The 25,330-nt window shown below is 34.9% G+C and overlaps 1 protein-coding gene across 1 annotated transcript; it reads right to left on the minus strand.

Annotated features, from left to right (window-relative positions):
- Positions 1–11,548: 11,548 nt before the first annotated feature.
- LOC147539397 (beta-galactosidase 15-like) lies at positions 11,549–23,543 on the minus strand. The gene is made up of 4 exons (XM_086641584.1): positions 22,517–23,543; positions 12,585–12,929; positions 12,028–12,367; positions 11,549–11,900 (listed from the first exon to the last, which is right to left on the minus strand). Exons 2-4 carry the CDS (start codon positions 12,737–12,739, stop codon positions 11,760–11,762), a joined length of 636 nt encoding a protein of 211 aa, XP_086497710.1. The 5' UTR covers positions 12,740–12,929; positions 22,517–23,543; the 3' UTR covers positions 11,549–11,759.
- Between the last annotated feature and the right edge of the window lie 1,787 nt (positions 23,544–25,330).

A 25,330-nucleotide genomic window follows, 5' to 3' on the forward strand; every position in this document is an offset into this window, starting at 1 on the left:
TCTTTCTCTCTCTAAAAATACTTTTTTGATCTTCTTTGTCTCTCTAGAATACTCTCTCTGTAGAATATTTACTTTCTCCTTCTGTAGAATACTCTCTCTCGCTCTCTTTCTTAAACTCTAAAAAATTGGAGGCGTAATAGAGATTTGGTCTCAAAATAGGTTTATATATAGCTTATAACCTAACCCTAAATCTGACGGTGAGGGGCACTCTAAGGCCATGTTTGGTGGCCAGGTATGGAATGTGATTCTTGAAAATCGCATTCCCATAATGCGATTCATGGGAATCAGATTATTTTTGTTTGATGTTCGGTTTGACCAGTAATAGGAATTCGATTTCTAGTAGATTCCTAACTTGGTGTTTGGTTCGTACAAGAATCAAATTTTAAATTTTTGTGGAAGTCTTGTTATGCCTTTTTACTTAAACTACATAAATTATACGTCAACTTTGTTATGTATTTTAATCAGTATTGTCTATTCAAATTTGTAGACATCAATTAGTAACGTGATACACCAATTTAAGTAATACTCAAAAATTTATTTAAAATAAATAAAGGTCTCGGTTAAATCGTTTTCTTTTTAGACGTTATGAAATCCATCAGAATGAACAAAAAACAAGATACAAGGGAAAAACCAGAAAAAGTAACGTTCAAGCGAGAGAGAGATTCTATGGTGCTTGCTGAAACCGTAGGTTTTAATTCATTTGTAGTTGTGGCATTATATAAAGAAGGATTTTAATATTAATTCTTCCAATATTTTATTAAGGATAATCTTGTCCATAAATATTAAAATGTATCATTCCCAGGATTGGGAATCACAAACCCACCTCCTCGCTGGGTTTGCTATTACCCTATTTAAGGAGAATTATATTCCTTCGTAATAGAATTCCCTCTGCATTCTCGCGAGGCAAACAATGAACGAGATTCCCAGAAATCACATTCCATTCCCACGTGATTCCCGCACGCCAAACATGACCTAAAAGTTATAGGGTGATGAAAATTCAGGTGAGCTATCGGGTTGCAATCGCGGACTTATATTTGTCGGGTTTTTCGGGGCAGACGTATGATGAAGGGCTTTGCCCGAGTCCTGGCGCTATACCCCGAAACTTCAGGCCGGGTAAGCCCAAGCCAGGCTTTCTTCAATCCTCAGACCTTCGCGGTAGTGCCGACCCTAAGTCGTGGTGGGCCTCAAGCGAACTCTGAAATTGACGCCCTTTGAAGAAAATAAAAGAAAATTTTATATAATTTTGTTACCTTATTTCTACTAATAAGGTGTACTTGTTTTTAAGTTACATCCGCTCTATAAATAAATTTTTGCAGAAAATTTTGAAAACTTGACAACAATATTTTGTTTGATAAAATATAAATTGGGTGTTAATTTTAATATGAAATGCATATTAATTTCAAATACTTCTAAAAATTATATATCTTACTTAACACTTTGTTTCTAATATGAAAACCGAGAGATCATTATATTGCTTTAGTTCAATTGGTATAACAACTTTTTAAAATTAGGTTCAAAAGAACAAATTTTCTTGGTAGAGACTTAATTTTGGTAATATCATGTATACGATAATTTGTAATTGCCACAAAAAAGCTCTTATAAAATAACTATAAAATTTTGTTAAACTATATTTGCAATTATGCCGCGAATCACCATACGGAAATATTTTGATTACATAAAATGTCAAGTAATGACGCACACGACAAGAACTTAAAGTATGACTTGCCAATGTTAATATGTGTACATATAACACGTAAAAAAAAATAACATATGAATAACAAAAATTGCTTATGAAAAGTAAAACTCAATTTGATTTGTATTAATGATCAAGATTTCAACAAAAAAACACGATCAAGAGAATTTATTAAATAATTTTTGAGTTTATAGTCCAAAAAACGTGTCTTAATAGGAGATATAGTCCTCTATAATCCTATAAAGGGTTTCAAAACCAAAATAATAATATAAATGGATATCTATTCCGTTTGGGCTCATCTAGAGAGAAAACACAAATCTCTAGAATACCAAATAAATCATAATTCCTAATCTAACCTTCCTCATATATTATAACTAATTTATCTTCAAAATCTATAAAGATCTTCTTCCATTTTATCTCCCACATTCTCTCTCCAATCACGTTTCGAAACAAAGAAATATATATTATAACTGATTTATCTTTAAAATCCATATAAATCTTCTTCCATTTTTATCTCCCACATTCTCTCTCCAATCACGTTTCTAAACAAAGAAACGTGATTCATTATTTTCAGTAACCGAAACCTCTTTATTCTCTCTCTCTAAATCCGATTCACATAACAAAACCTCCATTAAACTCAGAAATCTTGTTTCATCTTCATTAGATTGTTTTTTAAACATTCGTCTTCTAATCCAATACACAAGCTCAGAACTCCATTTCCATTTATATCTCTTCATATCAAGTTTATTTTCAAGATCTACAGTTTCATCTTATTATAAGGTAAGAAACCATCTTTCAAATTTATGTTTTCGCTTAACATCTTCTAACATTTATATGATTTTCTTTATATAAATGGTTGTAATCACTTTATCATTGAATCATCATATCATATTTCATTAGATTTAGTTTTCCTATTGATAATAAATCGTTTTAATTATTTTGTTTACAAACCAGCTTTTGATCTCTTTCTAAAACCGAAACATCTTTCATTCTCTTTTTCATACAGAAGATTTCAGATTTGTAATTTAGATTTTTTATTTTCTGATATTAGGTTTTTGATTTTCTGACATTTCTTCACATCAGAACTTTGCATCAGTACAATTTTTTATCAAGATATTATTCTGTACGGTTTCTCTTAATAGAATGTACATTATAAGTAATTCGTATTAAATTTTTCATACTTTAAAGTAAATTACGCCAATTTCGGCTGTACTGCAACTGTATAACAGAATGTAAAATATATGTAATCTGTTAACAGTTATACATACTTTAGCAGCCTTATTTAAAAAGAATGTTTAATTATTCATAAAGTACGTATAATTGCGTAAATCTGAAACAGTACATGTAATTTATAGCAAATTACACATATTTGTGTTATATTACAGTGTCAATGTGATTCAAACTAAAATACTATTTATCCCCAACACATGTTGAAGTTTATCAAACATTATGGATAATTTATTCATTGTTTAATGTCGTTTATGATAAATTATAAGTTTTTCTAACTAATGTACATGTTTTTTTTTTCTTGTAGTAAACCAACACTGATGGAATTTCCTACAGAATCATCACATAAACTATAGAAGTATAAATTACAATGAAGAAGATTGTTTCTATGATCCTGTTTGGATAACGGAGTCTTATGTGAAGACTTACAAGGAACATATAAATCCTGCCCCTAACTTTGATGAACCACGTACATTTAATGAAGAGTAAAAAACACTACCATGTTTGATTCGCCGTAGACCTGGAAGATCAAAGACAGTAAGGATCGAGAGCTCGGACAACATTCCAACGGAGTTTGTTTTTAAGTTACCTAGTCTAGTATGTTATTTTCATTTACAATAAAACACAGATTATTGTTCAATAAAATTACATTTCAGTTGTACAAAGGTTGTGTTATTTACTATACAGTATACATAATTTATGAAAAATCACATACTTTATAACAAAAAACATGATTTCAGATTTACATTTTCTAACATGTTACCATAATTTATGGTACATAATGGACATGTACGCGTAAAAAACAAGTAATTTATGTCAGAAAATAATCTAAGTATTCAATGGTACATAATGGACATGACACACATACATATGATAAATTACGTTGTATACATGACAAATGATGGTTTCCTCGTCATAAATAACACATAATTTACGAACTTGTTTCATAATTTGTATTCGATGTGTGTTTATGTATGAATAAAAACGAAAGTCAAGTGAGAGAAAGTTGATATATATGTTTTGAATATTAACCCCCAAATCACGCTAATTGATCTCAGAAAATATACTCTTTCCAAATCTGAAAGTTAAGTGAGAGAAAGTGATATATAGATTTGGTTTCCAAATCTGAAAGGATGAGAGAGAAAATCTGTTTTGAAAAATATCCGTTTTCCAAATCTGTTTTGGAAAATCTGTTTTGACAAAATATCCTTGATCCGTTACTTCCTATAAAAACCCCCAAATCACGTCCAAATCTTGCCTTTCCAGATTCTTTTTGCCCCCAAATTAAAAACCCGTGAAATATGAAGGCGGGGGACATTGACGGGACTATGTTTTAGAAAGTGAGGGTTTTTATGTCTATATGGTAAAAGGACTAAAAATCCATTTTTTGGGAAGATTGGATCCTAAATCCTTTTTGAACATTATTTTGGACTATATACCCATGGACTCTTTATTAAAATAAGCAATTAGATAGAATATTTACGAAGTAAATGAGTTGAGATAAAAAAAACAAGCAAAATTATGTAGACAATGAGGATTGAACTCATGACTTTTTGGGTCTTTAAAGAAAGTTTTAACTGAGCTAAGTGTGCACATGTCATATTGTACCATTCAGTTATTATATAGTCCTTTCATTTAGGGGGCCTCGTGTTTCTATCAAGAGTTGGGGCGCAAAGCCACCGCTTTGGTGGCTTCGGGCCTAGGCCGCCCCTCCTTCGCGGTTCGGACGGTCAGGACCGGATCGCGATATTTCCCGACCATTTTCCTTTTCTTTTTCATTTGTGAATTGACTAGTCCTATCGAAAGCAAATGAGATCCAAATCATCCTTTGAGAAATAAATGATGGTGTGTTTGGATGCAGGAGTCCACTAAAAATGGGATTTGATAAGAGAATCATGATTCTTTGGTTTGTTTGGCTACCAATAAGAAATCTTCTGACTCTTGAATCCTATGGATTCTTAAGTCAGAAAATTTGTATTTGACCAAAATCTCACCCTATCCTATAAGATTTGGTTGGATCTTTTTTATTAATAAACCAGAATTTCAAAATCAACAAAAAATAATAATGTTTCTCTAAAAAAATATTATTTTCTACAAAATAGTTGTAGTTTTTTTTCATAATCTGTTATTGCCCGAAAATTATTCTTTCCGAATTTGTTTTTTTCGAAAACCGTTTTTAGTTCAAAAATCGTTTTTTTCCAAAATAGATTTTTTCTAAAAATCATTTTCCCCCAATATTAAATTTCCCTCGAAAACCGTTTTTTGTCGAGATTTTTCTTCAAAATTGTTTTCGGAGGAAAAACATTTTTTTTCCCGAAAACCGATTTTTTCCGTCTTCGGAAACAGATTTTTGCTTGAATCTGATTACAGAGTTGTTAGGGTTCCTCTTGATGTGTTCCTTAAAAAGCCTCGTATAATACTGTAAACCTTGTTCATCAAATGCTAAACCCATTTTCTCATTTATCTCCTCCAATGCTTTCCGTCCCTTTTCCATTACGGGTATGTACGGAACTTCCTCAGGAATGACACTCGTTTTGAATGATGATATCTTTTCAGGATAGACACATTCCGTCGTCCCGTCATGAGTAAATGCAGCAAACTCATTAATTTGTTGTTCATCTATCTTGTCTCCTGAACTAATTAAAATGTACCTTCTTGATCTCTCTAAACGGGTAATTTCCGTCAATCCACACGCATTACAAATAGATACAGCATTAGAAGACCATGTTGTTGTTAATGATAAACGAGGACCAACCTCGACTACCACAGAAGAAAACCCATCTTTCTTTGATTCTTTTCCCAAATTTTCAGGCTCATATGTCTCTCCCAGAAGCTAGAAGCCATTGAAGAACTTCAAGCTTCTCATTCGACAATGCCGAAGTAATTCCAATACTAAACCATTGTTTAGTCTTCAAACCAACAATCGTGCCTGAAATCTTTTTCTGTACCAACTTTATAAGATCATGTGGAATCCCATAAATCCTCATGATTTTCATAATTATTAACGGTCATAATGGATTATACAAATTCCTAATACATAATGGTTTTACTTCGTAAACAAATTTTTTGGTTCTCGTCATAATGCATTATAAATAGAACTAATACATTATGAACAAGTACAACACAATGTAATTGGTCATAACATGTCATTCGCAACACGTAATTTCTCCCATGCGTGTCGAAAAGAGGAAGAAACAAAATTGTCCGTTTTGCCAATTGGACTTTAGGTCAAATTTTTTTCGAGCCAAGATCCCACGCCTATTTCTAGAGTATGGGGTGGATTTATAGCTCAGACCCGGTTAAATAATAAAGTAGATTATTCTTGAACGATTGAGACATTCTATTCATCCTTCCATTTTGGCCCCTCCCCCAGCCCTCCGCTGATGTAGCGACATATCACTTGAGTGTGGAGAAATTGGAGAGAGAATGATGAAAAAATGTACTCCAGTAATATGTCGCCACATCAACAAAGGGCTGGGGGAGTGACCAAAATGGAAGGATGAATAGAATTTTTTAGAACGATTTTAGGTTAGTGTGAATGAGTATCTTTAGAACCTTGTCATGATTATTGTGATGTTTCATGATTATCGTAATCATATTCCATCTTTGTGATGTATTCCAGCCCATAGACTTGTGGTGTTTGATTGTCTCTAGAACTCATGTAATCTCGTATTTGAGAAAGTGGATGTTGGGGTTCCCAATTTTTTTTGGGTTCATTCCATTTTAAATCCCAGTTTTTTTTTCACTTATTTTGAACAATATTTTAGCCTCTTCCCATAATCCAGAGAGTTAGTCAGCCGTATCAACTGCTCAAGCACATACTCTCCACAAGAATGTTGTTATTGTTAAGATAATCCCATATTGGTTGTGGAAAGGGCAGGAGGTGTGTTAATAAGTGCGGGAGAAGCCTTACCTCTAGAGCTAGCTTTTGATGTGAGACTGTTGAGGTTGTTAGGTCAAAGGTCAGTCAGTTAATAAAGCCTATTATCTAGGGCACCTAGTTTGAGTTTGAATGTTTCCTTAACCACTTCATACGTGGGTTTTAGCTTCATGTTTTATATCTTTGTAAAGCTTATATAATCTAACAAGTTGCGTTGAATAAAACATCTATCACTTTAGATTTCTGTGAACTACTTTGTATTTAGAGTTCTCAGCATTTGGTATCAGAGCTGCATCACAGATCTGATTGTGAAAGAAAGGAAACAACAATTCCCTGAGAAGAAAAGAGAGAAAAGAGAAAGAGAGAATCATAGTATGACAGCTGAAAACAACTTCGCTCAACTTGCAATCCCTAAGTTTGATGGTCACTATGATCGTTGGTCCATGCTTATGGAAAACTTTCTTCGTTCAAAGGAGTATTAGAGTTTGGTAGAGAATGGGATCCCTACTGCAGCAGAAGGAGTGGTGCTTACTGAAGCACAAAAGAAATCAATTGAAGACCAGAAGTTAAAAGATTTGAAGGTAAAAATTATTTGTTCCAAGCTATCGACATAACCATTTTGGAGACGATCCTTAATAGAGATACTTCCAAGCACATCTGGGATTCTATGAAACAAAAGTACCAAGGTTCTACAAGAGTTAGAAGAGCACAACTCCAAGCTCTCCGAAAGGATTTTGAGGTTCTGCATATGAAGGAGGGTGAGAGCGTTGATGAGTACTTCTCTAGATCTCTCCATAGCAAACAAAATGAAGATTCATGGTGAAAACATGTTGCAAGTAGTAATCATTGAAAAGATCTTGAGTTCAATGACTTCAAAGTTCGACTATGTTGTGCTCTCTGTTGAAGAGTCTAATAACTTAAACGCTCTAACTGTTGATGAGTTGTAAAGTAGCTTACTAGTCCATAAGTAGAGGATGAAAGGGCATGGAGAAGATGAGCAGGCATTAAAGGTGACCTATGATGATCAAATTGTTAGTAGAGGAGGCGGTCGAACTCAAGTAGCATTTCGAGAAAGAGGTAGAGTCAGACAAACATTCAACTGAACTATGTTTGAATGTTATAAGTGTCATCAATTAGGGCACTTTCAATATGAGTGTCCTAAATGGGATAAAGAAGAAAACTATGTCGAACTTGACGAAAAAGTAGAAATGTTGTTAATGGCACATGTGGAAGTAAATCAATTAAGGAGGGAAGATGTGTGAATCCTTAATTCGGGGTGTAGCAAACATATGTGTGCAAACTCGGGAATAATTCAAGGATAGTTGTAATGGGCAAAGGTAACATTAGATTTCAATTTGTTGGAGTTACTCTCGCAATTACTGATGTTTTCTATATACTTGAGTTGAAAAATAACTTAGTGAGTGTTGGACAATGGCAAGAAAGAGGGGTAGCTATTTCTATACAACATAGAGTATGTAAAGTCTATCATCCCAAGAAAGGACTCATTATGTAATCTACAAATACTACGAACAGGATGTTTGTATTGCTTGCAAGAACTGTGCCGAAATCCTCCATTTGCTTTCAAACAACTCTTGAAGACAACTCTCACCTTTAGCATTGTAGATATGGGCATCTAAGCTTCCAGGGTTTGAGAACATTGCATTATAAGCAAATGGGGAAAGGGTTACCGCAACTGAAAGCATCATCAAAAGTATGTATTGGTTGCATGGTGGGAAAGCCACACGCGGATCAATTCCAAAGAGGAGCTTGTGGAAAGCATCACAAAGACTGCAGCTAATACATTCTGACATTTGCGGGCCAATCAAACCTATCTCCAACAATAAAAAGAGGTATTTCTTAAGCTTTATTGATGATTACAGTCGTAAAGTTTGGATGTATCTTCTCGCTGAAAAATCTAAAGCTTTTACTAGTTTCAATAATTATATGCATTTTGTTGAGAAAGAGACATGAGCCTTTATTCGTTGCCTACACACCGATAGGGATGGGGATTTCACATCTATTGAGTTCAATGCCTTTTGCAAAGCTAATGGAATTAGCAGACAACTCCCCGCAGCATACACTCCCCAACAAAATTGAGTAGCTGAGCGAAAGAACCGGACAATTATGAACATGGTAAGAAGTATGTTGTCGGAAAAGCAAGTACCCAAGAATTTCTGGCCGGAAGCAGTAAATTGGACAGCACATGTGCTCAATAGAAGCCCTACATTACAGTAAGAAACATGACTCATGAAGAGGCTTGGAGTGGTGTTAAACCCGGTGTTGATTTTTTTTTTTTTGTGTTTTTGGATGCATTGGTCATGTTCACATGCCCAACAATAAACCAAAGAAGATGGATAATAAGAGATCCAAGTGTGTTCTTTTAGGAACGAGTGAAGAATCTAAAGCATATAGACTTAACGATCCAGTGTCCAAGAAGATAGTTGTAAGCAATGATGTAGTCTTTGAAGAAAATGAGTGTTGGGAATGGGGGAGAAGTAATGAAGATGCAAAATTAGATGTTCTTGAGTGGTAGGATAGTAATGAAGAAGGCAATGAACAGAATCATAGTGAAGAAGAATCTGAACAGGAAGTGGTAGTAGAAGAAGAGGGAGAGGTTGGTCTCCCTACAAGAGATTCACCTAGAGAAAGTTTTAACAATTCCGAAGAAACCCTACCACAAAGGAGGAACAAAAGAGCACCATTCTGGATGGAAGATTATGTGAGTGGAGGAGAACTGTCAGAAGAAGAAATTGATTACAACAATTTGGCTTTGTTTACCTCAATTTCCGATCCAAATACCTTTGAAGAAGTTGTTCAAAGTTCCAAGTAAAGAGCTACAACGGACTTGGAGATAGAAGCTATTGAAAGAAATGATACTTGGGAACTAACACTGAAGAAGATTGATGTGAAGTGGGTTTTCAATAAAAACTCGACGAAAGTGGTCTGGTTGACAAGTGTAAGGCTATGCTGGTGGCAAAAGGGTATGCCCGACAAAAAGGCATACATTTTAATGAAGTGTTTGCACCTGTGTCTAGGTGGGACACTATTCGAATGGTAATTGCTTTAGCAGCTCGAAATAGTTGGGTTGTGTATAAGCTTGACGTCAAAAGCGCTTTCCTACATGGAGAACTAAATGAAGTAATGTTTGTTGTGCAACCACAAGGCTATGAGAAGAAAGGAGAAGAGTTTAAAGTATACAAGTTGAAAAAGGCATTGTATGGCCTTAAACAAGCCCCTCGTGCTTGGTACAGTCGGATTGAAGCATACTTTGTCAAAAAAGAATTTGAGAGGTGTAACTATGAACATACCTTATTCATAAAACTAGAATATGGAGGTAAAATTTTAATTGTTAGTTTATGTTGATGATCTAATTTTACAGGTAATGATGAAAACATGTTTGTTAGGTTCAACAGTCTATGCAACTTGAATTCGATATGACTGATTTGGGAAAGATGAAATACTTTCTTGGTGTGGAGGTTTTACAAAACCCGGAAGACATTTATATTAGTCAAAGAGAATATGCAAAAGAAGTTCTGGAGAGATTTAAGATGAAGAAGAGTAATAGTGTGAATAATCCCATTCTTCCTGGAGTTAAATTAATGAAGGATGAAGAAGGAGCTGAACGCTACCATGTTCAAACAATTGGTGGGAAGTCTTATGTACTTAACTGCAACAAGACCAGACTTAATGTATGTAGTACGTCTCATCAGCAGATTTATGACTAGACAAATTGAGTTGCATTTACATGCTGCCAAAAGAGTGTTAAGATCCTGATTGGTACGATCGATTTAGGGATCTATTATCGAAAAGAAGGCAATGGGGAGCTGATAACCTACAAAGATAGTGATTATGCTAGTGATGTAGATGAATAGGAAAAACACTTCTGGATATATGTTTTTACTTAGTGAAGGAGTTGTATCCTGGTCTTCTAAAAAACAACCTGCAGTTACTTCATCCACTACTGAAGCAGAGTTTATCGCAGCTACTTCTTGTGCTTGTCAAGGGGTCTGGATGAGGAGAATTTTGGAAAAGCTTGGTCAGTCTTAAAACAAGTGTACCACAGTTTTATGTGACAACAGTTCTACCATTAAATTATCTAAGAATCTAGTCATGCGTGATTTAAATAAAGAAAGAATCATCGAGCTGCAGCATTGTGTTACACAAGAACAAGTTGCAGATATTATGACAAAACCACTTAAGTTAGATGTGTTCTTAAGGCTCCGTAGGTTAATGGGTGTCTGTGTGGTCCCACAAGTAAACTGAAAACATCCCTGTGATCAGTTTAGGGGGGCAATGGTTGAGGTTATTAGGTCAAAGGTCAGTCAGTTAATAAAGTCTATTATTTAGGGCACTTAGTTTGAGTTGGAATGTTTCCTTATGTGGGTTTTAGTTTCCTGTTCGGTTATTTCCCAAATGGCCCCCAACTTTGTGACCAACTTCCTGCCTGGCCCCCTAGATTAGCAAAAATACCCATATGGTCGGCGATCAATGTCGGAGAAGATGATGATGTGGCGTGGTCAAATGATGTGACAGAGAGAGAAAATGAGACGGAGGAGAGAGAGTAACGGAAAGTTAAAGATAACGGAAAAAGGGGGCCATATTGGTATTTTCGCTAATCTAGGGGAGCAGGCAGGAAGCTGGTCACAAAGTTGGGGGTCATTTGGAAAATAACCCTTTCCTGTTTTATCTTTCAATTTAGATTTCTGTGAACTACTTTGTGTTTAGAGTTCTCAACAGAGAGAGGGCCAGGACCGTCCAACAGTTATCACTTTACATATTTGTTAAACACACAATTCTTTTTGCATGGATGTTCTTGTGAACCAAAACACTCTGTCAGAGAAATTACAAGCTCTTACAGAAAATGCTGCCCCCTGATTAAACAGATGTCAAAGCAGTAGAATGCGACAGTACAGGGGCAGGGCACCCTTTTCATCTCGTTGTTCTGTCACAACATCAGAACTAAGCTATACCATCAGCGTTTGAGGTTGAAGATGAAATGCATCTTGCTTCGACAGCCAAAGTCTTAATGTTGCCCCTGCATGGATCTCCAAAGGTTTCGTCTGAAACATTAATGGCACAACTGTTCTTCCCTATGCACGCCTGAAAGAGAAGAGAAATTCCTGACTACTGTCTAGTGTGACACACATTTAATGCAGTTCGTAATGCCTACTTCTGCAGCAAGTATGAATCAAAGAATAAATAAGTATCGTGCAAAAGATAAGCATACCTCAAACACAACAGAAAACGAAGTATGTGCATGACAGTCGCCTTTGGAGAACTTTTCGCAGGTACCATGGGGCGTCCCATAGCTGGCGAATGCTACTTCAGAGATGATATAATCATTATCACACTGCAAGTGCATTTCTGGTGTCTTCTGATCGTTTGAGATTTTCCCTTGTGGATGAGACAAGACGTGGAGAGGCGGAAGATGAGATTGGGACACTTGACCACAAAGAGTTTTTGTATAATGTAACTTGATTGTAATATCAAATGGGTTTCCTCCTATTTCCTCGAACATCACAAGTAGATTCTTTTCTGAGTTTAACCATGCTCTTGGAATATGGTACCTGGTAGTAAACTATTAGTATTCTGTGTGCACAGGGATCAAGGATAGCCAGCCTATAAACATTTTGAACATGGAAACCAAGCCTAAAAATGATAGCATGTTCTTTTAACAAGACCAACACTCTAATTTCATATCTCTCAATGTGAGAAACTACAAGAGCAAAACACTCTGTTGTCTTAGTTAACTAAAGCATTAAATTTATGAAGATAAGTATATACCAGATTTGAGTAGGCTTTCCACAGTTTTTTGCACATTTGTTTTCAGTATAGGCTCCACGGTAGTTGCAAGTTTCTTGACATCCATGTTCTGGGGCAATGCGCGACCAGTATCTCCCAATGTGATGGCCATTAATCCACACTTGGCCCTTCATCATGCTCCCTAAATTTATGGCAATGCGCGACCAGTATAGGTTTTCCACAGTAGGAACATTGAAATATGCCTGTTCATGAAAACGTCGTCAGAGAAAGTATGAGAAGAATCAGAGGCAGTTCAATCATCATGTAATAAATAATTCTACTGACTTTTCTTTTTCAATATGAATAATTTAGTCAAAGGTAAGAAATCTGAATATCAAAACGAAATTTCAGTCATAGAGTCACAAAAATCACATTAGCTCAATAAGTAGAATGAACAATTTTGACTTACTTTATACCAGGTAAACCTTGATGGCAGTGCATCGGGTGAAAAATTGACCCAATTTTCCAAATCGTGTCGGTCTGGATCATATAGTTTCAAGAAGCCGAAATAAATACCAACTAACATAATCAATGTTCATGGTAAACTCAGTGATCATAAGATCTAACAACAAGAACTGAAAATAAATCCAAGAGCATTATGTTGTTTAGTTTGACAATCCAAAAACAATAATCTGCTAAATTGAACTACGATGTTTCTAATTTTCTCTGTTCATTTTTTCTTGAATAGGATAAAACTTCAACTAGAAATATTCAACAAACACATAGTTTTTCTGCTCGAACAGTACATATCCGAAAACTTTAAAATAGACGAGAGATTAAGCTCTAGGTTAAAGATTCGTATTAGATCTAAGAACATACTAAAACTCATAAAGGTACCTATTACAAACATTACTCATTTCAAAAACAAATTTATCCACAAGAACAAATATAGACCTCAAAATTAAGAAAATACATAAGAAATAGAAAACTTATCTTATAGTCTAAACCAACAAGAACGCAAAATTAAGTAAACTACATAAAACATACGAGTAAAGAAAAACAATAGAAAATTAACTACTTGTCTAGCCAAACCTCATGGGACTATGGGAGTGCCTACAAGTTTTCCACAATTTACATCAGGAAGCAAGTCATGAAAATGACGAAATATTCAAAATGCTCGTGTCAAAAATGTACACACACATAAAAAGGAATCAAAATTAAGATAAGAAATAGAAATAATGAAAAAACTATGAAACAAAAAGAAGAAAAATAAAGAAAGAGGGGGAAAGGGCACAAAAGAAAGAAAACAAGATGAAAAGAAAACGTAAAGCACAGAGAAAGACAACACGGGTCGTACAGCTTTTAGATCCTCTGGGATTGCCCAAAGGACCCTACTTGCACTTATAAACAAATGAGCGAGCTAACTAATGCACCTTGCTCTATTCTATGACGATATAACATGACAATATAACTAATGCACCTTGCTCTATTCTATGAGTCCATAAAGAATTTGAGAGGTCCAACTCTCCAGATTTCAAAATGCTCGTGTCAAAAATGTACACACACATAAAAAGGAATCAAAATTAAGATAAGAAACAGAAATAATGAAAAAACTATGAAACAAAAAGAAGAAAAATAAAGAAAGAGGGGGAAAGGGCACAAAAGAAAGAAAACAAGATGAAAAGAAAACGTAAAGCACAGAGAAAGACAACACGGGTCGTACAGCTTTTAGATCCTCTGGGATTGCCCAAAGGACCCTACTTGCACTTATAAACAAATGAGCGAGCTAACTAATGCACCTTGCTCTATTCTATGACGATATAACATGACGATATAACTAATGCACCTTGCTCTATTCTATGAGTCCATAAAGAAACGACCTATAGGTTGCAAATGAGTATTCACAATCAAGGTCAATTCTGATGGGTCTGAAGAGCGTATTTTAGAAGAATATAAACTATACCTAGTAGATTGAATCATGCCCTTTATTATATTATCCATTTTGTTAAAGCACAAACTCACCCAGAGGAGTTCGCTTCCTTCGAAGTCACGAGCTCGGATAGTTTAAGTATGAATGAGCACTTTCCATACGAATACAAGTATCCTGGGAGTGAGTGGAAAACCGAAGACTAGCGAGTCCACTGCACGATTAAAATCTCGTCATGTGGCAAAGTGTTGTGCCCATGATAGAAGGGAAACGGCTTGTACGTTGGCATACTGCAATGATAGAAGGGAAACGACTTATAGGTTGGCATAATGCAATGGTACAAGGGAAACGACCTATAGGTTGCAAATGAGTATTTGCAATCAAGGTCAATTCTGATGGGTCCACTGCACGATTAAAACTCGTCATGTGGCAAATGGTTCTGCCCAAACCTATAAAGCGGACTATTCGGAAACCTTTTCTCCTGTTGCGAAATTGACATCTATTCAATTGTTTATTTCGATGGAAGCTACATATAATTGGTCTTTGCATCAACTGGATATCAAGAATCCATTTCTTCATGTGAACATCTAGAGGAAGTGTACATGGAGCAACCTCCTGATTCTGTTGCTCTGGGGGAGTGAACGAGTTTGTCGTCTTCGAAAATCTTTGTACGGTTTGAAACAGAGTACTCATGCTTGGTTTGGGAATTTTAGTTGTGATGTTGAGAATTTTGGTTTAAAGAAATGCATGTCTAATCGTTCGATATTCTATAAACAATCAAAAAATGGTATCATTTTGTTAGTTGTATATGTGGATGGCGTTGTTACAACCGGAACTAATATTATGGGAATCTCATCTCTTAAATCTTTTTTCATACACCGTTTCACACGAAGGATTTGGGGATGCTGAAATATTTCTTGGGTGTCGAAGTTAAAAGAGTAAAAGGGAATATTTCAATCTCAGAGAAAATATGTCTTTGACTTATTAAGTGAGACAGGAAATTAGGGGCAAAATCTTCCTGCACTCCAATGACTCTGACTGTACACCTTACGAGAGATGGAGAACCGTTTGAAGATCTTGAGAGATATCAAAGGTCGGGTGGAAAGCTGAATTATCATACACTAACTCACCCAGATATTGCATGTTCGGTCAGTGTTGTTAGTAAGTTTATGTCATCCTCAACAACTCAACATTGGACAGCGCTAGAACAAATTTTGCTTTACTTGAAAGAAACACCAAGACGTGGAATTGTGTACGCAAATCACGCCACAATCATATTGAATTTTTTAGAGATGCCGATTAGGCAGGTTCCAAAATAGACAGGAGATCAACTTCAAATTATTGGGTTTTTGTTGGAGGAAAATTTATGTAGCATATCACCTCTCAACCGAAGTAGGTCTCAAGACTTCAGTACTAGCCAAATTACGGTGTGATAATCAAGTTGCTCTTCGTATTTCCTCTAATCCTGTGTTTCATTAGCGAACTAAACACATTGAAGTTGGCTGTCATTTTGTGCATGAGAAAATTAAAGAAGGCTCGAATTCTACAAGATATGTGAACATTGGGAAACTAGGACATCTTTACGAAAGCCTTAAACGGGGTTCAAGTCGATCATCTTTGTAACAAGCTGGGCGTGATTAATATTTATGCTCCAACTCGAGGGAGAATGTTAGATGTAAACTAGTTATTTGCTAGATATTATTAACATATTAACTGTATAATTCCTTCTTAATTATACGGTTTCCTTGGATTGTGTCTTTCGGTTGTGACTTTACTAAGATATAGTCCTACCTGTGTCTCCTAAGATAGAGAGTCCTAGTTGTATATATATGCGTGTGTGTGTGTGTGCTTGTGCTTGTGCTTGTGAGTGTGCATGTGCGTGTGCATGTGCGTGTGTGTGCTTGTGCGTGTGTGTGTTGCTTGACAATTCAGAACTTCTTTTGAGAACTTCAAAATTGAGCGGTATAGAGTTCAGAACTATTCTTAGAACTTCCAAATGACATGTTATTCGCCTTTTATGAGACATCCAGAACTTTTAACCCAAAATCTGGGCCAAGAACTCTTGAGAACTTTTGGATACCATTTTACTTAAAATATTGCTCATTTCACAATTCTACTTATTCAGGTAGAACTTTGAAGTCCCAACATATTTGTAGTAGGGGTCCAGATCAAAACCTCTTGGGGTTGAAACAACCAAAAAACTGTCCCATAAGAATTTGTTCTTTTCTCTACCCTTTCACTCACTGATAGAACACAAGAAAGCATCTCCAAACCACTCTTCTCTCCCAGGGGCGGGCCCACATAGGGGCACGTGCCCCCACAGGCACAAATGTGAGGTCATTTAGTCCTTAGGAGTGCATCGGTAACTAAAGAAACTTCAGTACAATCATTATTTATAAAAGTTAAAGTGTAAGAACTCAAATGACCCGCCTACTTCAACCCACCAACACCATTAATTATGAACGCTTAAAATTCGATTATCATATACTAATTTAAATCAACTTCCCACCAAAATCCTTGATTTTCTTTTTTATAGATGTTTCAATTTTGGTTGAAACCAACTTCTCACTCAATTAATCGTTTACTAATTTAATCCCTAATTCTAACCCAAATACGAAACAAAGTTTACAAAAACTTTCAAAATTTTTGTATTAAGTTTTTTTTTACGAAGGTATAATCTTTTTGTTCACATCTTATTTAGATTAAATTGAAATTCATAACACCTTCAGTTCATTTCATTCAAAATTATGAGCAAGTCCTATGTGGGGGCTCGGGGTCCCAAATTGGGGAGCCCCCTGAATTTTTTGAACTCCAATGTCGGGCTCTCAACAGAGGCTCCAAAATTTAAATTATGTACGTGTGATGCACGTGGATTTTTTATTTATATTTTTAACCATAAATTATTAGTTCCAAATAAAATTTAAATTTGATATTACTCGAGAGAGATAATTTCAAAAAAAGAGTTAAAACAATTAAACAAGATTGAAAAAAAAAATCAATTAAATTTTTTTTTCAAAAAAAATAAGTAAGTGGGCTGAACTCCCGTTTTTGTGGGATCCACCCCATTTGTTACCGTTCGGAGTTACCTAACGGTAACATTTGGGGTTGGGAGCCCGGGAGGGTGGGGCTCCCGGGTTGGAGCAACCCAAGGCTAGGCTAGCGCTTCCAAATTTGAATTTGGGAGCCCATACACATTGGAGTTGCTCTAAGGTATCTTTTCCTTTTACATCTCTTTATCTCTCTAAGTTGAAAATATTTTAATGATTAATTTCTTATAAATTAAGTTCAAAGTAATTTTAATTCATTACTAATCTTGAAATAATTACTTTATGTTTATGTTTGCTAATGATTGGTGATTGTTAATATCCTTTTTAATGTGTTTGAGTTTTTTGATCCACCAAAAAGATATTGCTATAAACCACTTAAAGATATGCCATCATAGAAAACCTTTTTTTCTTATAGCATATGAATATTCATTTTATATTTGCAACAAAAAAAACTTTTTGTTACTTTGACTTAAATGTGCCCCCACATCAGAAAAATCCTGGCCTCGCCACTGTTCTTCCCAAGTATATCTCTCCCCCTCTCTTTCTCAAATCGATCCTCATAAACCCCAAGTAGATATAAGCATTTGATTTAACCAACTTTAGAATAAGACCAGGTTTTGTTTCACATACCTTCTCGGATACATTCTGGAAATCTGATATGATCTCAAGCCATACTAAAATTTGTATGCTGCTTCCAAAGAAGTTACTAGAACATCCCAGGAAGTTGCAATCAGAACGTGTAAGAATTACTTCACATTGATTTCAAAGGCTTGGAGTTCTTAAAAAAAGTTTTGAATCGATATGCTAAACTTTACAATTCTTAAATAAAGATCTGAACCAATAACACAAAATTTCGAAGTTCTTAAAAAAAGGTCCGAACCAATAACGCTAAACTTCAAAGTTCTTAAAAACTTTAAAGATCCGACCTAACTTCCGAACAAATAACCTTCACTAACAGGCCCTTCACGACTAAAAAATTTTGGGTTCTAGAACTTATAAAATCTTTTCAAATCCTGAGAAATAGCAAAAAGTTCTTAACCAGTAACAGTCCCTAAAGCTACTACACAAAAATAAAAATCCATGAAGGTTTCATTCCCAACAAACAACCAAATGAGATCAAATCCAAAAAATGGTAGTTGAACCTTTCTGATACAATTACCCCATCCTTTAGTTGGTTGTTCTGTATAATTCAGTTTCATATTTAATATTTTATAACCTACTGGAATCTTGTTCTCTTTTAATACATGAGAGACACCTTGGCCTCATAAGGGCAGCTAGAGTGCCACAAGGGCAAGTAGCTATTGGGTTTGGAGAGGTTTTTCAAGTAGTTTCTGTAATTTCTAGAATATTAAATAAGAAACGTTTAGGATAGATTCTCTGGACTCTCTGTTAAGCAATTTAGAGAGGTATTCGATCGGGACAGATTCTCTAGGGTTCAGGAAAGTATCTGAGTGTTGTTTCTCAATTTCAGTTCCTACACCTATGTTTACGATCACAAGAAGATGTTTAGTAATCAATAAGTGGTGATGCAACAGGCTTCCTGCTCTTTGATATATAGTCAAAAGTAATTGGTAATGACCCTTTTTGAATCATTTGAATTAAAGGAAAAACACTAATAAACTATACAAGGGGAGGAAGTTTTAGATTTTATTTATTTAGAAGTTGTTAATTATAGTTTGATTAGGTTTAGAAAACACTAATGATATATAAAGGGGATCTAGTAGTTGTTTAAATCATTAGGTTTGATCAATAAAATATAAGTACTTTATTTACTCTTTGTGAGTTCCGAGTATTCTAAGTCTGAGACACATATCTAAAGGCTTTTTTGAGTTGTTGTTGCGTCAGTATCCTTAACTTCACAATAATTATGTTTAAAATCTCGACGTCTGCATCGCCATAAAACACCTTATGCTTATTTGTCATCGGATTAAAAAATCAACTCAACCTACATAATACTGTTTATCGAGAGGCCACGATACTTTTATCTTGTATACAACTATGTCCTCACCAAGTCCATCAGTCCCTTGTATATCTATAATCAATTTTCTCACAGGAACACGTTTTCTCTTAGGTCTTGTATTAAGAGTTTTCTCTGCTTCACTTATATCTTTCTTAGATGATTTTGTAGTCTTTGATGAAGACTCCACTCACATGTCACTCGGTTCTCCCGTCACATCCTTCTTTAATGTATGGTCATCCTTCTCTGTCTTTGTTGTGACATCCTCTTTCACCTAAAAGAGCTCATCCCTCTTGGATTTGAGGTAATCCTATCCGTTCTTTATTGTAATTTCCTCTTTTGGAAAAGAACATGCTTCCTTCTTGGATTTAACTTGATCCTTTTTGGATTCTTCCTCTTCAACACAAACAGATTTTTCCTTCTTTGATTTATTTCATCCATCTCGGATTCATTCTTCCGTTTATTTTTTGTAACTTTCTCTTTAATTGAAGGTGAGGACTCATCCTTCTTCGATTAAACTTCATCCTTTTACTTGTTGTGAGTTCCTCTTTAAAGGGGGGAGCATTGATCCTTCATGGATTTAACTTCATCCTTCTTGGACTTAATTTCATCCTTTAGGGATTTAACTTCATCCTTTTTGGGTTTAACTTCATCCTTCTTGGGTGTAACTTCTTCCTTCTCGGATTGAACTTCACCCTTCTAGGATTGAACAATCTCTGGGGAAAGATAAAGTTACAACAAAGAGACGGAAAAATGAACTCAAATCAAAGAAGGATGAGCCCTTTCAGGTGAAAGAAGATGTCACAACAAAGACACAGAAGGATGACCATACATCCAAGAAGGATGTGACGGAAGAACTGAGTGACGTGGGAGTGGGGTCTTCACCAGAGACAGCAAAATCATCTAGTAAAGATACAAGTGAGGCGGAAAAAACTCTTAATACAATACCTAAGAGAAAACGTAATCCTGTGAGGAAATTGATTACTGATATAAAAGGGACTGGTGGACTTGGTGAGTACATAGTTGGAAACAAGATAAAAGTATGGTGGCCCCACGATAAGCAGTACTATATAGGTTGAGTTGATTCTTTTAATCTGATGACAATGAGCATAAAGTATTGTATGACGATGGAAACGTTGAGATTCTAAACCTAACTACTAGGAAGTTGAGGAGACTGATGCATCGAGAAACTCATAAAATTGTTTAGATCTGTGTTTAAGACTCAGGAAAAAAACTCAAAAATAGTAAAAGAAATACTTCAATTTTATTGATTAAACTTTATGCTTAAACAACTAGTAGATCCCCTTCATATAGCACTAGGGTTTCCTAAACCTAATCAAACTAGAATTAACAACTTCTAAATAAATAAATACTAAAATCTAAAACTTAGATTGTTTTTTAAAATATAAAACTAATAAAAATAATACTTCTCTACTAACCCTAAATATTATACTTCTAAATAACTAGATTTAAAGATATCTAAGATTGTTGAATTATCTTCTTGGAAATCTCCCTGCATCATTAAACCACAGGGTTTGCATAAAGTGTTTTGTAGACCAATACTACTTTCATGTTTTCGATTAATCTAATTCTTTTACAATCCAAATCAGTTTTCTGCTAGAAATGTGTATCATATTTCATAGAGAAAATTGAGCATTAATCATACCTGCAAACTTCCCATTAATGAAAATTTGAGCTACATCACGAATGCTACCAATAACAAGAGTTGGAGTATCCTCATTTACTTTCAGAGATGCATTATCCTCCTCAGAAATGTGTATTCTAGATTCTATTTCACAAACAAGAGAAGTAACTAATCAAAAGTGATACCAAGCAAGGAAATTTTCACATTAAAAGTACACACTAAATGACAGTAAAAGCACTTCATTCAAGAACTCGCTTGCGATCACAAAAAATCATACACATTAAGGAAGACTTTAGAAATGTTGGTAAACAATTGAATGCTTAACTAATGTAAAGTTGTGAACCATCAGCTAGGATTGCAGAAGAAGCTAGTCATGTTTTCAAATAACGGAGCACTTACTTCATGTCAACCATCAACATATCTACATAATTCATGTACACTGATGATGTGTGGACCTCTAGGTATCGCATTCCGCAAAGAGGGTATTCACTGAATTACTTTTCTGTCTCGTATGATGTTCCATCTCTGTTTATTAGTTTCTATACCCTATTTTGGCTTATTACACTCAATGTGTTGTATTATTGTTTAGTTTAGTGTCGATTGTTATTCAACACGAAGGGTGTTTAGGTTGGTGAATATTGTCTGCTGAGGATTGAGTCCCATAATTTTCTATACAAAATAGAAAATGCACTGTCCTTTTAAAGCAAGAAACTTCTTAGGAATTGTCGTCTCTTGTATAATTTGATTGATGTAAATTTTGATTTTTCTCATTTCCACTAAAAAGACACATATAGGAAAGGAAATCAGATTATAACACTTTTGCTAACATTAGCTTCGATCCACTGTAGGAATAAAAAGAGTAGCAGCTGACAATTAAATTACTGTTAAGTGCTAATGTACTCACTAATCACTATAAGAATAACATACAATAAAAGTAAGATATAAATACCTTGTAACATACCAAAGATAATAGGAGGTGTCCTTTGTCACGTTTAAATGTTCAAGTATACCTTGCACAGTAAAATTGTTATCACCCCATGCACCAATCGGTCTTTTAGAGCCATCCAGGCCTTTGCAACAATTATCCAGTTTTAGTCGAACCCGAAAAATATGATAACGTTTTAACTGACACCTGAGCTTCAACCTGGGAAAAATATGTAATTAGAATACACATCAGGAGACTGATCATGAATTTAATGAACCTCCTGACCTATGAAGATGTAAAGAAAACAGTAGATCCTTGACGGACAACTGAGTGAAACCCCCAAAACCAGTTTGGGTGACTCTGAAGTCTTATGTGTGGGATGGAGGGGGGGGATCGGGCTCGGACAACTCCTTCACGGACTCGGGCTCGAAGCTTGGCTGTCCGTTAGGTCTAGCGGGCACATTGGGCCGGACTAATTTGACACTAGGAGTGCCCGCGACCCGTTTCTGCCCGCGAGGCCGCTTGACATTTTTTTAAAGGAAAAATCAGTTTGGAAAAAAGTCGGTTTTCAGGAAAAAGATAGATTTTCGTGAAGAAAGAGTTTTCAGAAATTTTCAGTCATCGAAAAAAACGGTTTTCGGAAAGAAAATATTTTCGGGAAAAAAGATTTTCAACTGAAAAACTGTTTTCGAGAAAAATCGATTTTCGAAGAAAAAATGGTTTTTAGGAAAAAAAAGTTACAATTAAGAAACAACTTTTGAACAAACGATATTTGAACTAAAAAAAACAATTTTGACAAAATGAATTTCAAAACAAAGATTTCTTCAAAAATAATAATTTAGAGAAGCGTTTACAAAACTCAAACACTAATAAATCCTAGGATTCTTATTAGTTACCAAACAAACCAAACAAATTACTACTTGAACTCATGAATCCGTGCAATCATGAATCTGAGGGACTCATAAGTCCACGAATTCATGATTTCGACATCCAAACGCACAAAAAAAAATTCTAAGATTTAAAAATACAACTGAAGGTACAACATAATATCTTAGATATCCTAGATCCGTAACATATAAAAGTAAAGATAACTTGCATCTTAGACATCTAAAGATTTACATCAAAAAATGCCAAAAATTCACCAAAAAATACGTATGAAACCCAAAAAAATGTACAGAATAGTTCTAGATATATAGATATTAAAACTAATCGTCATTTTGCCACAAAATTATGTGCATAATGGATCTTAGAATGAAGATAACTTACATCCTGTTGAAGTACAAGATAGAATAGAAATTAAAAAGAGGTGAAACTACAAGAATAATAGAAAGCAAACGAAAGAGAATTAGTTTTGATCTTCTTTCTCTCTCTAGAATACTTTTTTGATCTTCTTTATCTCTCTAGAATACTCTCTCTGTAGAATATTTACTTTCTCCTTCTGTAGAATACTCTCTCTCTCTCTCTCGCTCTCTTTCTTAAACTCTAAAAAATTGGAGGCGTAATAGAGATTTTGTCTCAAAATAGGTTTATATATAGCTTATAACCTAACCCTAAATCTGACGGTGAGGGGCACTCTAAGGCCATGTTTGGTGGGCGGGTATGGAATGTGATTCTTGAAAATCGCATTCCCATAATGCGATTCCTGGGAATCAGATTATTTTTGTTTGATGTTTGGTTTGACCAGTAATAGGAATTCGATTTCTGGTAGATTCCTAACTTGGTGTTTGGTTCGTACAAGAATAAGATTTTAAATTTTTGTGGAAGTCTTGTTATGCCTTTTTACTTAAACTACATAAATTATACGTCAACTTTGTTATGTATTTTAATCGGTATTGTCTATTCAAATTTGTAGATATCAATTAGTAACGCGATACACCAATTTAAGTAATACTCAAAAATTTATTTAAAATAAATAAAGGTCTCGGTTAAATCGTTTTCTTTTTAGACGTTATGAAATCCATCGAATGAACAAAAAAGAAGATAGAAGGAAAAAACTAAAAATATAACGTTCGAGTGAGAGAGAGATTCTATGGTGTTGGCTGAAACCCTAAGTTTTTAATTTATTTTTAGTTGTGATATTATATAAAGAAGGATTTTAATATTAATTCTTCCAATATTTTATTAAGGATAATCTTGTCCATAAATATTAAAACGTATCATTCCCAGGATTGGGAATGACAAACCCACCCCCTCGCTGGGTTTGCTATTGGCCTATTTAGGGAGATTTGTATTCTTTCGTAATAGGATTCCCCCTGCACTCCCGCGAGGCAAACAATGAACGGGATTGTGATTCCCAGAAATCACATTCCATTCCCACACGATTCCCGCACGTCAAACATGACCTAAAAGTTATAGGGTGATGAAAATTCGGGTGGACTTATATTTGGCGGGTTTTTCGGGGCGGACGTCTGGTGAAGGGCTTTGCCCGAGTCCCGGCGCTATACCCCGAAACTTCAGGTCGGATAAGTCCGAGCTAGGCTTTCTTCAATCCTCAGACCTTCGCGGCAGTGCCGGCCCTAGGTCGTGGTGGGCCTAAAGCGAACTCTGAAATTAAGGCCTTTTAAAGAAAATAAAAGAAAAATTTATATAATTTTGTTACCTTATCTCTAGTAATAAGGTGTACTTGTTTTTAAGTTAGAGCATCTCCAATGGGACACTCTAACAAACACTCTATAAATCCTAATTGTCAAGTGTCAATAGAGATTCGCTTTCCTAAATGTCAATATAGAGACACTCTATAAATCCTAATTGTCAAGTGTCAATAGAGATTCGCTTTCCTAAATGTCAATATAGAGACACTCTAATTTTTGTTGGTCTCCAATGGAGATCTCTAAAGTCTCTACACTTAATACCCATGTCCCTCTTCAATCTAATAGATAAAAAGTAGTTGAAAAGCAAAATTTTCTATTGGTTGGAATTTTAAAGTAACACTTAGAGAGTCTCAAGTAGACACTCTCATTTTAGAGTTTCTCTCTCTAGACACTCTTTAAATGTATCCACCTATATTAGAGTGTCTAACAAAGTTTTCTATTGGAGATGATTTTTTAACAAAAGCTCTAAAAAATCATATGTGGCACTCTAAGTCTTAGAGATTGAGTGTCCCATTGGAGATGCTCTTACATCGGCTCTATAAATAAATTTTTGCAGAAAATTTTGAAAACTTAAAAACAATATTTTGTTTGATAAAATATAAATCTGGTGTTAATTTTAATATGAAATGCATATTAATTTCAAATACTTGTAAAAATTATATATCTTACTTAACACTTTGTTTCTAATATGAAAAA

Source organism: Eschscholzia californica, unplaced genomic scaffold (assembly GCF_041429995.1).
Source record: "Eschscholzia californica isolate CP2 unplaced genomic scaffold, dmEscCali1.0.p SCAF_5, whole genome shotgun sequence".
Classification (NCBI taxonomy): Eukaryota; Viridiplantae; Streptophyta; class Magnoliopsida; order Ranunculales; family Papaveraceae; genus Eschscholzia; species Eschscholzia californica.